Genomic DNA, 15,946 nt, shown 5'->3' with positions numbered 1-15,946 from the left:
CCAAAAGAAAACACAAGATGAGTACGACACATATAGCAAAACATAATGAAGTTTCCAATGTTTTTGAAATTCATGACACTCGGCTAAGCCCAACTGCCTGATTATTGTCCTTATTATGCTAGCAGATATGCATTCTACATCAGTATCCCGTTTTCCATCATCCGTTCTTGCTTGGTCGCTTTTGTTTTTAAATCAAATCCACCCTCTGAGTTGCTGCCTGATTATTGTTGGGTAGGCATGGAAACATCAGCCTTTTTAGCAACGGCATCAGCACTCTGCCATAGAGCTGTTACAGTCTTGAGCTGAGTGTAGAAGTTGATACCAGGTTTTCCGTAGAATGTGCTGGCACCACCACCAGCGATAGACTTCTTGTTACCAGTGAAAGAGAACATGGGCAGAGGGACAGGGATAGGGACATTAATGCCCACTTGACCAGCCTCAATGTTCTTGCGGAAGGTCTCGGCAGTAGCACCAGACCTGGTGAAGATAGCAGTACCATTACCATACTCGTTCTTGTTAACAAGGTCGATAGCGTCATCAATGGACTCTGCGTTGAGGCAGACAAGGACTGGGCCGAAGACCTCCTCCTTGTAACAGGTCATGTCAGGTGTGACATTTGTGATGATGGTAGGGCCAACCCAGTTACCGTTAGGGTACTTGCTGGGCTTGTAGCCACGGCCATCGAGAAGAATAGTAGCGCCCTCCTTCTCGGCAGACTCAATGAGCTTCTCGATACGCTCCTTGCTCTGCGGGGAGATGACGGGACCGAGATCGGCGCCCTCCTCAAAGCCACCATTGACGTTGAGATGCTTGGCTTGCTCGGCGACCTCGTTGAGCCACTCCTTGGTCTCGCCAACCATAACAAGAGTGCTCAAAGCCATGCAGCGCTGACCGGCAGCACCGAAAGCGGCACCAGTAATGGAGTTGATGAACTGGTTCTTGTTGGCATCAGGAGAGACGACGGCGTGGTTCTTGGCGCCCAGGTTGGCCTGAACACGCTTGCCATTGGCGGAACCACGGCTGAAGATGTACTCGCCGGCCTTGTTACCACCAACGAAGCTGATCGCTTTGATAGCGGGCTCATCGAGGATGAAGTCGACGGTGCGGTGGGCGCCGTGAATGATGTTGACAACACCCTCGGGGAAGCCAGCCTTCTGGACAAGCTCAGCAATGATCATGGCAGCGCCAGGGTCACGCTCAGAAGGCTTAAGTATGAGGGTGTTTCCAGTGATGGTGGCAATAGGGATGCACCAAAGGGGAATCATGGCAGGGAAGTCTACACATCAATTAGCTGAAGAACGATGCTAGCGACTCGCCAGTTACTCACTGAAGGGGCAGATAGCAGCGGTGACACCCAGAGGCTCACGGTAGGTTCGGGTCTCCATGTCCTTGGAGACTTCAAGAACCTCACCCTTGAGAAGCTCCGGAGCGGCGATGGCAGCCTCAGCGACTTGAAGGCCACGAAGGACATCACCCTTGGCGTCAGCAAAGGTCTTGCCTTGCTCGAGAGTAATACTAGCAGCGAGGCGGTCCCAGTTCTCACGAATAAGCTGGACAAATCGGAACATGATCTGCTGTCGAGAGATGACAGTAGTGTTCTTCCATGACTTAAAGGCCTTCTCGGCGCTTGCAACAGCGGCCTTCATCTCAGCGTCGGTCATTTGAGGGACGCGAGTAACGAGCTCGTTGGTAGCAGGATCGTGCAAGTCGATGTACTTATCGGTCGAGGACGAAACAAACTTGTTGTCGATGAAGTAGGGAGTATCGACCGCCTCGACCTTTGCGTGAGTGGTAGGGTAACTGCTGGCGGTTGAGGCCAGGGCAGCCGTCACAGGCTGAAGCTGTTTGCTTGTCGCATGAATGCGCCTGGCAGCGACGTGGGATACACCGCTTGTGATGTTAGATGAGGCGAGGAGAGAAGATCGAGAAAGGGCGGGAGTAGATCGGCTGGAAGAACCCAGGCCGCGAGAGATTGCGCGACGCATGATGGTGATGATGAAGACGACAGTATAGTCTATGAGGCTCAAATGCGTTGTGTGTAAGTGAGAGAGACAAGAGCTAGGAGAGCGAGAGCGAGAGCAATTGACCTCGACAACTTCCAATGAAGCAACAAAGAGGCCAGAATTCAAGAGGCCATGGGTTCTCTAGACTTTTATACTGAGAAACTGTCCCGGCTATGTCAACGGTGCGGAGGCAATTGGAGGGGCGTTTCCCTCTGAGAAGGTCACCACTTACAAGCACCAAAGGCGAGTCAGTGCGGGGCGGCAAGAGCAACTCATGATAAGCTAGCAACTTCCCCCAAGAGCTGGGCTGGAATTTCTGGAAAGTGGGTACGGTCCGACTTTACCAAATCACATAGTGTGGGGTAATTGCCGAGTGAGCTCCGGCTTGTCCGCTGGTTACCGTCAATGCCGATGGATACCACGGTCTGAGGTTCGTCTCCTAATTCAAGACTCCTACTGGCTGAGATTGCCGGCCAGAAACTACATCTCTCACTCCGTTTGTTCGTCTCCTTTCGCCTGCCTAATCGGGAAACAAATCTATCTCAACTTCTCAAGTGACCTGCCACTTCGATTCCTTTAACTATATCTATCGGACGTCGGGGTCACCTTCCATGATTCTCCAACGTAAATATATGTTTATGGAGGGCGTTCATCTTTTCAATTCCGATCTAGGCTGATACTAGATACCCTTATCTGTGAATGCACGCCGATTTCGGTGAAAGGGTAAAAACCCTGTAAGACTTGTCGAGTTGACCTACTGTAAATACGAAACCAAACAAACCGAGATAAGAATGCCAACGCCATACTTCATAGTACCTCTTGAGTGGTCTAGACACATGGAACACCACGACGAGCCATGAACCGATCAAGGGTGAGGTCAGCCTGAAAAGTTATCAATTGTTTTGATATCCCTATCGCTGCTCTGGTGCGCCAAATCAATCAATCGTAAGAATTGCATACATTTTCTTCCAAACTTGCTTCTCTTCTTAGCTCCACAGGTTCTCCGTCCGCTTTTGAATATCACTCCACCCGATACAACTAACCATCTGAGATCACCTCGTTTTCCTTATGACTGGCTGCGAGTGGTGCGTTTGTTTACGGCGCCCTTGACCTGCTCAGCGCCGGTAGCGGTGGCCTCAGCAGCCTTATCTTTGACCTGCTTGGCCTTGTCGGATGCCTTCTCGGCAGTCTGCTGAACAGCGGGTGACTTGCCAAGGTTGAACAGAACAGCGACGAGGCCAGCGGCAGTAATGATGATGGCGACAAAAGCTCCAGCAACCTCGGGGACGAACTTGATGGCCTCGATGGGATCCTGGGCGGCAATAGCCTTGAAGAGCTCGACCTTCTCGGTGATGTAATGAACAGGGTCGTCAAGGAACTTGAGGTCGCTGGGGGACTTGGGCTTATCCTCCTGCTTTGGCTTGTCGGCATCAAAGAGGGCCTTCTCGATGGGGTGCTTGACACCAAATGTCTCCTCAGCGAGCTTGTTGGCGTCATCAATGGAATGGCCAATGTAGATGTTGTCAAAGAGGATATCATTTTGCATAGTCCAGATCTCGAAACCAATGGCTCCCATGGGCTCAAAGTTGGCAGGGGTCTTATCCTCGAAGTAGTCGGGGTTCTTGATCTTGCGGGGAGCCCAAGTTCCCTTGTATGCCGGGTTCTCAATGTAAGGTGCAGTCCACTTGCCCTTGTAGTCGGGGTTGCGCTTCATCGGTTTAGTCCACGGGCCGCAACCAGAGGCGTCGGCACACTTGGGGTTGGGGACGGTAGGGGCGATCCAGTCGCCGTCCTCCTCGTCATCCCAGTCATCTGGCTTCTCGGCCTCAGGGTCGGGGACGGTGACAGGCTCGTTCTCGAGCCAGTCCTCGGGTTTCTCAGCTTCCTCGTCGACAATCTCGTAGGGGGCTTCCTCGTCCCAATCCTCAGGCTTCTTGGCCTCAGGGTCGGGAATGCGTGCTTGGTCAACCCAGTCCTCAGGCTTCTTATCATTCGCATCATCAATCTCGGCCGGGGGGTTGACAGCGGGGGTAAAGTCCTCCAAGAGGCTGCCGGTCTTGACCTCCTCATTATTCTGCTTGATGACGTACGTATTGTTGGGATGAACGATCAAGGTGTAAAGCTCGGTGGTCTTTGTAATCTTGGCGGTGGGGGGAGAATCGAGATGCTTCTCCTCATACTCGCCAGTCTTGGGGTTCTTGTGGTTGAAAATAAAGTGGACTTTGTTGGTGTGGCCACACTTGTCGGGACCAAACATGATCACGTAGGGGGTTGTGTTTGCGAACTCTTCCTGGTGGAGAGCCTTGTTATCGCGAAGGAGCTTCATGTAAGCACCACCACACTCGAGGCCATCTGAAGGCAAAAATGTCAGCGCGCGCGATCACCGAGTGGGATTCCAGAGTCATGCTTACTTTGCAACTTCACTTCATACTGGACAACGAGGGTGTTGTCCTTGTTGTCGATCTTCTTGGGGAACTTGGCGGAAATAGCATGGTGCGCCGCAGGGTTCTTGACAACAAGACCCTTATCGCCCTCGATGCCCTTGTACTGTACGGGCTCTTCAACGGCCCACTCGCCAACATAAGCCCATTCCTCCTCGGAGCCAGATGTGTCCTTCTTCGCGTGAGAGGGCTTCCATCGCTGGTCCCAGTCGTCGGTGAACTGCTCGAGGAAGTCGGCCTTGACAACGGTCGGCTGTACGGATGGGTTAGCCATCAATTGACTGGGTCAAGAGCTCATGAGGAGGAGATACATAGCCCTCATACATGAGCTCAATTACTAATTGAAATGAAGAGGGGGGTATTAATAATAATAAAAACTCACAGTGAATGTAGGGAGCTTGTCGGGAACAGAAGGGGAAGCCTCCTTGATGTCCTCGGCGTGGACGTTGCCCGTAAGCATGGCAGCCGACATGGCCGCTGCAACAGCGTTGAGCTTCATGATGCAGGAAGTGACGGAATAGCTTCAGCAGGTAATTTAGGACGTCACTAGAGGCTGCGCAAGAAGAGAAGCAGGAACACAATCAAACAAAAGACGTATGACTGAGGGAAGAGTGTATGCTTGATGAGGGTATTCCCAGCGCTCGAGGAGATAAGAGGTCCAAGAGTGAGGTGGAATGTAGAATGGGGAGAGCGAAGAAGCGAAAGGTGGCGTCTTAACAATGAGTGGAGAGCTCTGTGTTAGTGTTGAGGACACGTAGAAAGAAGAAGCCCAGAGCCGCCTAAATTTCAGGGATCACGAACAGGTGCAGAGCGGGGGCCGTGGCCCGGAGCCACTAAGCTTGGAAGGAGGAAAGGTGCAGATGCCGACTGTCAGGTACCCCCATGGAACTGGGGGGGCGGGGAAGTCAACGAAAGCCTCACAGCCTCGGCCTTGTAGTTACAGAATAGGTCATGTTCCACAGAAGGCTCGAGAAGAAGACAGGTGTCCATGGAACAATTGGCGGGTGAATGGTTAATTTCACAAGCGTAATACGTCTCAACTTTAAATCATAATAAAATAATTGGCTGATTAAGTCCAAGAGGCATGATAGTGTTTACAAGGACGCACAGAGCCATTGTTGGATTGTTCTTTGGGCTTCGGTATAAGTGTAGGAACAACTGTTCGACAAACAGCAAAAGTCGGAGTCTTTAGTACCTTACGCTTCTGAACAAAACAAGGAGATGTCTCTAGCGGTCTGTTAGTCTTGAGATTGATCAACGCAAAAGATGTGAGCCATGAACTTTGAATCTATCAATAAATATTGTCCTTTCTCCGCACTAATACCTTAATCATAAGTGACATCAGCCAGTGGTAAGAAATCCGTCCAAGGGTAGTTTAACAGCTACCCTATGTTAATCTCTAGACTGGATTGACACGGAGCAGAGGCCTGAAAGGATTCGGCTTCTAGCAGCCAACTGCCTAGTGCCTAGACCTGACAAGATAGCAACAAGATCAAGCACACATGGAACACTGTGGCGTCAAGGGTATTACTGCAATCAAACCATAATTGAAGCCGATTGTTCTGTCATGACGTATCTATACAAGCATCACCGACACAGGAAAATTGCTCAGTATGCAAATACATAGTAAACACTCGAATAGGTGCCTTCGAAATACGAATTATCTTAGTTTCGAAAAAAAAAAAAAAAAGCATGATAAAAACACGATTAAATTGGACTCGAGCATTTCCTAGTGAGACAATCATTTCGCTTGTTTACAAGCTAACACCTCGAGCACCCGATTGGGAAACAGCAGCCAATCACAGGACTTCACCCCACAACCACCACAACCTTAGTGGTCGTGTTGTGTTTTGTTCTGTTCTGACTTCAAGCCAACTGAAAAATGCACATCAAGCTGAGGTTACGCAGAGCGCAAAAAAAGAGGTATTGTATTGATGCTCGTGTCGAGCCGTATGTGAACGCGTAAGGTGTCCCAATAATTTGTCCATGAAAAGTCGATACGGCCCAAAGAGGCCTTCGTCATGATGCCCAACATGTATCACATCTGAAATCAAACTCCAATCATTACCGCTCTAGAGCAAACCCATTAAAATCCTTCCATTCTATCAACCAGATGTCCAAAAGAGGCAATCCAATTTACAGAGCGAAGACAGCGGCAACGAGACCGAGGAGAGAGACACCGCCAACGAGAGCGGTGGCAGCATTGCCAGTCTCGGTAGACGAAGCAGCGGAGCCGGAAGCAGTGCCGGAGGCAGATCCAGAGGCGGTCTCAGAGGCGTCGGTAGCGGTGGCATCAGACTCAGAGGCAGAAGCGGTGGCGGTGCTGTCCTCATCGGAGGCAGTGCCGGTGGCCTTGGAAGCAGCAGAACCAGCAGCGGAGGAGGCCTCGTCCTTGGAGCCAGCAGCGGCGGTCTCACGGGGAGTGCCGGAGATGGTCTTCCAGTAGTTGTCGGCGATACAGTCCTGGAGACAGACGGAGTACTTCTCGGTGTCGGAGGCAGAGCCCTTGCCCTTGGGGCAGGCGGCAACACACTCGGTGGTGGCGTTGATGTTCTTCTCATCGGGAGAGGGGACCTAGCAACTCATGGTTAGACCCGTGTTTGTCCACATGGTGAAGCATCGGACTCACAGTGATGCAGTAAGACTGGCACTTGACATCACCAGCATCACAGGCGTCAAGGCAGTCAAGCTGAGACTGTTGGGCGGGAGAGACAGAAGCAGTCTTGCTCTGGGCAGCGGCCATGGTGGCGAAAGCGCCGGCAACGAAGATGGAAGTGAAACGCATGTTGATGGATGTCGAGGTTGTTGATATTAGAATTAGTAGTTTAAAGTAATCGAGATGAATCTCAAAGCGAAAGTCTGAAGTGGAATTCTTGTCTTAACGAACGACGGACGGATGACAACGAGGGTGAGGAGGAAGGGAATCAAGAGCACGCGACGGGGCAGCCAGGACCTTTTATGAGTCGAGTCTTCAACTGGACGTGGACGGTTTGCAAAGGGGCATCCACACCATCAAGCCAATGGGCAAACCATCACCGGTTAGGCCCAAGCAAGCCTACCTAGACAAGGCAAAGCAAAGTCTCAGACCCCCCCCTCAGGCCAGGCTAGGGGAAGCCGTGAAAGTCACAGGCTCACAGAGCCCAGGCGCAGGCACAAGTCAACAAGACTGACCTGAGGTGCAGGCAAAGGGCGCCAAGCTAGCCCCCGGCTCATCGGGAGATAGGGGACCCATCAGGACCTTCACATTTTGCTTGTCAATGGCTCGAGGTGGGACATGGAGGAGCATGGACATGGGGTGAGGGAAGAGAGGACCCATGATGGCGCCAGGATTAGGATTGGAGCCATTGAGGATCCATTTTGTCTGATCAGGAAGTGCAAGAGACTGGGAGGAGAGAGAAACGAAGTATCCATCACCTTCTCGGGGATGCTATGTAGGTATTGCTGTCGGCCATACCTTTATTAGGCACAGAGTATGTATGCATGATGCACATTCGGGGTCCCGTTAGTATCGAAATAACACAGTAGGAAAAAAAAAAGATGAGAGGAGTTTTGGGTATGCCACGCAAACCCCCTCACACAAGTCCACGTCCACGTTGTGACACAGTACAGTCAGTACATGCAGTGGGAAGACAACAAAGAAGGGACAAGCACAAGCAGAAGCACAGGCACAAGCACAAAATTAGAGTGAGTTGCAGTCGGGTCGGACTGTAGCGAGCGAAGAAGAGGAGCCTGAGGAGAGAGAGTACATACCGATACCTGCTCCGTACTCCGTAGAACGACTGATGTGATGTGATGTCGATCGATGTTCGTTTACTTTCTGGTCTGGGGAAGCCCGCCGACATCAATTTTAAATTTGCAAGCCATGCCTAGCCATGATCCAAGAGACTGCCACTAATTTGCCGTCCCTGTCCTGCGTTGACCAGGGGAAGAAACGGCTAATTATTTGCCAGTTGAGCTGGGGGATGTTCCTGTAATTCCGGCTCAGCGCAGATCTTGCATCTCTCCCTTCGTTTAAGCGATTCTTTTTCGGCTCAGATGATTGAAGATGGCCAAGTGGACTCCTCTCGACCGTGACTAACAAAACTTATGATGGATGGAAAAAGACGTTGGGAGACGAAAAACACAAGCGACCCACACATATTGGATGGATGGATGGAGGATCGATCCTCCACTTGCTCGTCCATCCATCCATCATGGGGAGCTTCGCCTCCAACAGCTCGTGTTGCCTGGCGACATGACCACCATCTGCTGCCCTTTCTTACATGTGGTGGTGTTTTCTGCTTTCCACCACCACTGATGAGTGATGAGCCCCCCTGATTTGCACCTCCAAAAGGTGACGGGACACGGCTGTTCTTCTCAGCGCGCCTAGGTCACTGCACTAGCATCGGATCTCTCCAAATCCATTGGGTTCGAGGTTGTCTCAGGGGGGTGACCCTTGGGGCTAGACAATAATAGACCGGGCCTCCGTTTTGGGACAAGGGGTGGGCGGAAGTGTGTCCGAGACGAGACTCTGTAAACCATCAGCGGGACTGAGCCAGTGAGTTTGCAATCCAGCCAATACAATGTAAACAACAACACACTTGAGGATTTGTTTTTCTTCTTCTTCTCCTTCTTCTTCTTCTTCACAGTATGAATGAGTAAATAGAGGACAGTCTGGAAAAGCCATGGTCTGCTACTGTACATAAGTTAGCACCATACCGGCCGACTCAGGGAGTCGAGGCCGCCTTGGAGGGCTTGGCCAGAGTAATTAAAACGGCCTCGTTTTCATTGGCGTACATGTATCCGTAGTAAAACACTTTGTTTGGCTAACACGAGCGTCATCTCAATGCACTATCACTAGGTCAATATGGACTACAATGCTCAAGAACTCAAGAACTCAACAAACTCAAAACTCTCCTCTTCCCTCAGAGGGATGAGCAAACGGCGCCTGGGACTTCCAACGGATGCTCTATGCCGCGTTGTCACCTGCAAAAGCCGTCGGCTCGACCTATTACATCCTAATAATCCATGAATACGAGGTAGCCCAGAGAAAAAGCCCCGGCGGTGCTCCCCGTTCCCCCATATGCCACTTTGTTATTAGGGGCACCTGTGATACTGCTACTGCTATCCGTACAGTCTAACAGTGCAGCTCTACCAGGACAAGGTTGTTGGCGTCCCGGCACCGGCGCTGAGAGCTGAAAAAGGCCATTTATTACATATAAGCAGGGACAAGGGTCAACATCTTAAGACAAGACATGATGCTCAGAGCCTGTTGATGGATTCTCGCACTCATTAAACGAGTATTATTACCCACCTGTAAACTTGTAAAGGCTTGTGATTGAGGCGCCATCCTTGAAAATGTTAAAACACAGGCCAGGTCTGTTCCAAGGCATTCGTCCATTCGTCTTCAATCCGGCAAGATTCTCCATCTGATGCCAGGGCTATTAGTTTTCACATATTCAAAACTCCGAGTCATTCAGATAACATGAACCCTTGACTTCATGCAAAGATGTGTACCATACCCATATGCGTTGCAACAGATGGTTATCTGGCCCAGTTCAAACTTGCGGCGATGAATCTTGATAGAAGAGAAACCCCATCATCAGCTGTGCTCCGTGTCTTTTGGTCCATTCTCGGCCGTTCCGTCTCCGTTCCTATTCATAGCTCACTCGCTTGCCACCATCGACGCAATACAACCTCAGATCAGACTGAGGCCAATCAATGCCCTTGGAAAACTGAGGTTGCACGCATTGCCTAGAATCGGGGATACAAGATATGTAGAATACTCCGGACAAAACAAGATTCCATCACATGGCAAAGATTCTCGAGAAAGAGAATTGGGTTGGTGTAGATTTTGCAGAGCCGTGGACCAGGAGAAATACGGCCTGCCCACTCAAGACTAGTAACCGCCCAACGTTCCCGAGCCATTGTTTCTGATTGTTTGAGCCATTGCGCTCATCAGCCACGACCTGCTTCTCCGCAGAATGGCCTTGGACGTAGAGAATGCCTTGTGGTTGGTAATTGGCTAGCGTACAGTAGGTAGTTCTCACAAGAGATACTCTCTGATCACGGACGGGATGGATCATTTCGACAGCACAGAGCACAGAGCACAGAGCACCCCAATCTATCTTCCTCAGCCACTCAGAGGCTCTGAAACCACAGCCTAGGGAGGTAGACAGGTGCGGCTTTGGCCTAACATTAGGTAGACAAGAAACTATCCACCACCAACATCAGCTTCAGCTGCACTACGCTGGCCGTGCTGCTAATATCTCATTTCCCAAACCTCAACACTCAACTGGATCTCTGGGTCTCTGTCTTCCCGGGCCGCTGCATTCCGGATCAGAAACCCTCTGCAAAGACACAATTCAAAGCACGCTCCGTTTCTCTAGATCTTCCCCCAAATACAAAATGTCAACTGAGCAGCGCCCAACTGGCGATGCCCTCATTACTTCCGAGGACCCAAACCACCCTGCAAACCTGATCCCTTCGCTATGCGCAAAGTTCTGGACCCTGGGCTGGGTTACGGGAACAGGAGGCGGTTGCTCTATTCGAGATGAGTATGTTAATGTTTAACTTGCTCGTTTTATGAATTTTCATCATTTTTTTACCCCGCGACCCCGCCATGATGAGTTGGAGAAGGCGAATTTATTTATTACAAGACTCATGATACCAGTGTATACCCTCTTCAAGTGAATGGGAAATCGTCTGAAACTTCTCTTGGGCATTTGCTATCTAAATAAGGAGCAAACGTTTCTCTTTACTTACACCATGATCGCAGTGATCTCGTATACATCGCACCCTCAGGCGTTCAAAAAGAACTCATGAAGAACACCGATATCTATGTCATGGCTCTTTCTGAGCAAGATCCTAACCACAACAAGCTCAACCAGCGCACTTATCTGCGATCTCCTCCCTGCTACAAGCCTTCTCAGTGCACTCCCTTGTTCCTTGCTGCTTTCACCCGCCGAGGAGCTGGCTGTTGTATACACACTCACTCTCAATGGGCTGTTCTTGTCACCCTCCTGTTAGAATCCCAAGGCCCCGGAAAGGACCGGGTTTTCGAGATCAACAACATTGAGCAGATCAAGGGCTTTGGCCGTGGCATGAACAAGACAGGCAACCTGGGCTATCATGACACCCTTCGCATCCCTGTCATCGAGAACACTCCTCATGAGGAGGACTTGACCGAGTATCTAGAAGAAGCGATGGATAAGTATCCCGACACATACGCTGTTCTCGTCCGTCGTCACGGTGTCTACGTCTGGGGTGATAACGTTCATAAGGCCAAGACTCAATGTGAGAGGTAAGGATGATACAACAAGCTTACTCGTGGTCTGCGAATGATTATGCTGATACGACGTAGTCTCGATTACCTGTTCCAGCTTGCCGTTGAGATGAAGAAGCTCGGCCTTCCTTGGATCAGCGAAGTCGAGCAGATTGCTCCCCAGCGAACATAAGTCGGAGAAGCAGTAAGAGTGTGACTACAAATCCCGGCACCTTAGTTCGTGCTGTTGACGAACGGGATTGCTTACCGGGTAGTTGGCCTGGAAGCCAAACGAGGCACGGCGTTATGTGAGATGATGGCTCAAAGAAAATTCAAGGGTAGTCGATAGATGGATGAATGTGGCCGATAACATGACAATGACCAAGGGACGAAAAATCTCTTTCGAAGAATAGAGCATGCCACCATCGCGGATCATTCTATTGGAGAGGGGTTTATTTTTATTTTTGATTGGCATCATATCTTCCAAAATCAACTTACAGTTCAAGTTCAGCCTGCGGATTCATGAATTTCGAACATGATGCTGACAAGACTTGCTTCAAAGTTATAAATAATGCTCAACATATTCGGGACGTTGTTGCTATAAAATTAATAATTATACAACTCATAACTCATCTCTAGGGCGTTGCTGCTCAACAACATCAGGCTCCTCCCACATCCTCTTCTTGGGATTACCGATATTGTCTTCATCACCCCCTGGGATATTCCCCAGCTCATCTGCCTCTCTCACAACGTTCAAAATCTTATCCACCTCCTCAAAAACTTCGGCCTGCTGCTCAGTGTCAACCTTGACGGTAGGCAATTCGTCATCCGGCAGGCCCTCCACCGGAACTCCTTTGCTCGGTTGTCCAGCCTTCTTCACCTGGCCCTGCCCAGAACCCGCGTGCATTACCGCACTGCCTGCTGACGTTCCCAATCCAAACATCAACCTCAGCGGTAGCCAAACAATCCACCACATCGGCCCATACAGCAGTCTTCTGAACAACAGCCAACCGAGTGTACAAGCTAGCATGTAAAATGTCGTCTGAAGGTACCACGTATCGCTTTTCTGCGAGCGCAGCAATGTGCCTAACAAGTCCTTGGAGCTCGCCAGCATTGTGTCCAGAGAGCCATACGACTCGTTCAGTTGCTTCAAAGCAGCAGAAGATTCCGTCAGAGTCTCATGCGCGAACTCGCTGCGAGCCAACTCCGCCTGGATCAAATCATGTGTTCGTCGTAGGGCGTTGGTCACATTAGCACTCGCACCAACGTTCTGTTGATCCTCTTCAGTGAGGCTCGATTGCTGCTTCTGAACATTCTGCTGATGGCGTGTAGGACGAGCAGTCTTTTCGTCGTCAGGGTAAAGAGAGTTGGTCTCGGAGGTAGGCTGTGAAAATGATGTAAGGAGGATCTCGCGCTCTCGTCTTTGTGCCTGCGCGAGGCTATGCTTTGCCGACAGTCGTGCTTTTCGAAAAGAGAGACGGCAGCTAGAGTATGTTTAGACATAAATATCATTTCCCTCTCAAGTGCAGACTATACCTTGCAAGCTCCTTTCCAATCTTTTCGACACTCTCTTTCAGTCGGTCTTTGTCATGCTCTGCACCACGCAGAAACTCCACTTCTTCCTGCAAAAGCTCTTGCTCCTCTTCTCCATCCCGCAGAGTGCTCGTAATTTCAGCGCTGAGTTCGCCGCTCTCGCTGCTCTCCTCGTCGGTGGTCAGAGGCACGGAGCCAGGTTGGAATTTGAGTGTTGCGAGTCGATCGATAAGCTCTTTGAGCTGTGTTGTCGTCTCTTGCAGAGCCGTCAAACGCTCCTGTAGACCTTCGAAGGACATTTCCAGCTTGTTGAGCTTGCGATATTATGCTGGTGAAGAACTGTTAGGTATGTGCTGCTGTGCAAGTCGATCTCGAAACGTGGTCCGTCATTATCATGACGTTGCGGTTAGCTGGGTGCCGCCCCTTTAGGGTGATATGCATGTACCGAGACGTTATCGAACCTCGAAATTTCAGCATCACCAAACTACCCGCCTATAGCTCTTGAGTGTGTTAACGACCACGTTCGACTCCCTTGCCAAAGCCAATTGCTCTTGAGTATTTCACGACCTTCGCCTTTCCTCGCCGCCAAGATGATCACAAAGTTTATGACTGAGGTTTCGGCCAAATTCAACCCGTTCTCGGCCTGTGCAAAGCCAGCTCGTCTGTTTCTCACATTTCTGCCTCCGAATGCCCGAGCGAATGGAACAACAATCACATCGACCATCCTACCCCGAACTTCAAAAGAGCCCAGCTCCCTGCGAGTGAAATTTAGTACGTAACACTAGAAGGCTAATAGCTGTACCCAGGGGATCCAATGGCTAACGAGATGCAGAGGATGGCAAGGAGCTCAACTTCGACTGCCAAAAGATCAATATCAAAGGACTAGTGGAGGAAGTAGACCGACATTCGCGTCAACTGCAGAAGGCAGCCGACTTGACAGATTAAAATATGTGAAAACATCGCTACACTTTATCACTCTGCAAAAACGGCGTTTAGGAAACGAACCATGTACATATACGAACCCCAGTATGGCATAGCAGGGGTTGGGGTCTTGTATACTATTACGACAATTGGCATCATTTTTATATATTGTTCTTGAGTATCTCCGTGCTCAACTTTTGTGAAGACTACATGTCTGCCATACTTCTTCTTTTTATGCAAGATGGTTGGTCTATGAACACTTAAGCAGAGGCACCGCTGATGAAGAACCACTTGTCGATGGAAGCATCGATCTTCTCGGCGGGGACATCCTCGTTGGGAGGCAGAGGGGGGAGCTGGTCAGGAGAGACGCGAGAAGGAGAGTTCTGGACAGTGACGTTGGTGCTATACAAACATTAATATCAACTGTGTTAGGAAGACAGCTTAGAGACTTACGTGGAGACACCGCCGGCATGGGTCTTGCCAGTGATGAGACGCTCCCAGGCCTCAGCACACTCGCGGACGACGTCGAGGGCGTAGCTTAAAATTGTCAGTCTTGGGCTCACTGAGCCGGAGTTTGAGAACTCACCTCTTGTTCTTGCACTCGCCAGTGAAAGCAAACTGGTTCTCGGGCTTGCCATCGGGAATCTTGTAGATACGGAACCACTCGTTGGTGGCACGGAGGAGACCGGGAAGGTGTCGCTCGACATCCTCGACGTCGTTCAGCTTGGAGGCGAGAGGGTCGTTGATATCAATGACGATGACCTTCCAGTCAGTCTCCTCCTCATCGAGGAGAGCCATGACACCGAGGACCTTGACCTGCTTAACCTGGCCAGAGTAACCAACGAGCTCACCGATCTCGCAGACATCGAGAGGGTCGTTGTCACCCTTAGCCTTGGTCTCAGGGTGAACGGAGTTGGGATCCTCCCAAGTCTGGTGATCGAGTTAGGGATGACCACGTCAGATTGGGGTAAATAATGAGCATACCTGGGGGAAGGCACCGTAGTTCCAGAGGTAACCCTTGTGGGGGAAGCAGTTTCGGACGTATCGAAGCTTGCCCTTCTTGATATCCTGCTTGATGGGGTTGAGGAGCTCCTCCTTGGAGATCTAGAGTGAGGGCTTTGTCAGTATTCATGTCTTGCGTTTGTCGGTCTGGGCAACGATTGCGCAAGGAGGAGGAGGAGGAGGAGGAGGGAGGGGTAATATAGCACACGACAACTGTAAATAAAGCAAAGCGTGCCGAGGAGGTAACAAGACAGCAATTGATGTTGATCAGAACATACCTCGAGCTTGGCATTGGTCCATCGAGGAATCTCGACAACCATGTTCAGGATGGTCTGCTCCTGATTGGCATAGAGAGGAATATCATGGAAAGGAGAAACGGGCTGGCCATCCTTCTCGATGTAGACTCGGTGCTCGAGGGTGTTGGGAGCCGCAACCTTGCGGACGGTGTAGTTGGAGGCCATGTCGGGCTTCTGCTTTGAAACGGGACCTGTTGGTGAGGATGAGGAGGAAAAGTGTCGAGCAATCTGAGCTGTTCGACGGGAAGAAATTTTGGAGGTTGACGTAGCAGCAGAGTGAGAATAAGAAGAGGATGGAGGGGGCGGGGCACCACTGGTAACGACACTATGGCTCCCGCCGGGGCCTGCAGCGGCAGCGGCAGGGCTACGTGCTGCCAGCGATGCCATGTAATTGGCCCGGCCAGGTACTCGGTATGGCGACAGCGACGGCGCTGCGGAGGGACTGTACAGCAGTGTCCCAGTGGCTGCGGTGCCTGTGACTGTAGTGCGCAACGACCTCTGGAGCAG

General features: G+C 50.8%; 7 protein-coding genes across 7 annotated transcripts; 2 read left to right on the top strand and 5 right to left on the bottom strand.

Moving 5' to 3' along the window:
• Nucleotides 1-221: 221 nt before the first annotated feature.
• Nucleotides 222-1,985, bottom strand: FMAN_01090 (putative methylmalonate-semialdehyde dehydrogenase (acylating); the record flags this gene model as incomplete). Its single annotated transcript, XM_041830842.1, has 2 exons — nt 222-1,276; nt 1,328-1,985. The coding sequence occupies 2 exons, from the start codon at nt 1,983-1,985 to the stop codon at nt 222-224; spliced, it is 1,713 nt and encodes a 570-aa protein (XP_041676425.1).
• A 1,084-nt stretch (nt 1,986-3,069) lies between these two features.
• FMAN_01089 (putative calcium-binding protein precursor cnx1) lies at nt 3,070-4,943 on the bottom strand (the record flags this gene model as incomplete). Its single annotated transcript, XM_041830830.1, has 3 exons — nt 3,070-4,355; nt 4,415-4,697; nt 4,827-4,943. 3 exons carry the CDS (start codon nt 4,941-4,943, stop codon nt 3,070-3,072), a joined length of 1,686 nt encoding a protein of 561 aa, XP_041676424.1.
• A 1,637-nt stretch (nt 4,944-6,580) lies between these two features.
• Nucleotides 6,581-7,229, bottom strand: FMAN_01088 (uncharacterized protein; the record flags this gene model as incomplete). The annotated part of the gene is made up of 2 exons (XM_041830819.1): nt 6,581-7,018; nt 7,074-7,229. The coding sequence occupies 2 exons, from the start codon at nt 7,227-7,229 to the stop codon at nt 6,581-6,583; spliced, it is 594 nt and encodes a 197-aa protein (XP_041676423.1).
• Nucleotides 7,230-10,831: 3,602 nt separating this feature from the next.
• Nucleotides 10,832-11,880, top strand: FMAN_01087 (Methylthioribulose-1-phosphate dehydratase; the record flags this gene model as incomplete). The annotated part of the gene is made up of 3 exons (XM_041830808.1): nt 10,832-10,980; nt 11,202-11,726; nt 11,787-11,880. 3 exons carry the CDS (start codon nt 10,832-10,834, stop codon nt 11,878-11,880), a joined length of 768 nt encoding a protein of 255 aa, XP_041676422.1.
• Nucleotides 11,881-12,309: 429 nt separating this feature from the next.
• Nucleotides 12,310-13,519, bottom strand: FMAN_01086 (uncharacterized protein; the record flags this gene model as incomplete). The annotated part of the gene is made up of 2 exons (XM_041830797.1): nt 12,310-13,171; nt 13,224-13,519. 2 exons carry the CDS (start codon nt 13,517-13,519, stop codon nt 12,310-12,312), a joined length of 1,158 nt encoding a protein of 385 aa, XP_041676421.1.
• Nucleotides 13,520-13,810: 291 nt separating this feature from the next.
• Nucleotides 13,811-14,165, top strand: FMAN_01085 (putative ribosomal protein YmL44, mitochondrial; the record flags this gene model as incomplete). The annotated part of the gene is made up of 2 exons (XM_041830786.1): nt 13,811-13,991; nt 14,053-14,165. 2 exons carry the CDS (start codon nt 13,811-13,813, stop codon nt 14,163-14,165), a joined length of 294 nt encoding a protein of 97 aa, XP_041676420.1.
• Nucleotides 14,166-14,401: 236 nt separating this feature from the next.
• Nucleotides 14,402-15,826, bottom strand: FMAN_01084 (putative inorganic pyrophosphatase; the record flags this gene model as incomplete). Its single annotated transcript, XM_041830775.1, has 5 exons — nt 14,402-14,543; nt 14,595-14,678; nt 14,728-15,071; nt 15,126-15,245; nt 15,422-15,826. The coding sequence occupies 5 exons, from the start codon at nt 15,824-15,826 to the stop codon at nt 14,402-14,404; spliced, it is 1,095 nt and encodes a 364-aa protein (XP_041676419.1).
• Between the last annotated feature and the right edge of the window lie 120 nt (nt 15,827-15,946).

Source organism: Fusarium mangiferae, assembly GCF_900044065.1.
Source record: "Fusarium mangiferae strain MRC7560 genome assembly, contig: FMAN_scaffold001, whole genome shotgun sequence".
Classification (NCBI taxonomy): Eukaryota; Fungi; Ascomycota; class Sordariomycetes; order Hypocreales; family Nectriaceae; genus Fusarium; species Fusarium mangiferae.
Note: the sequence above shows the minus strand (reverse complement) of the source record. Positions and strands in the feature narration are given on the sequence as shown.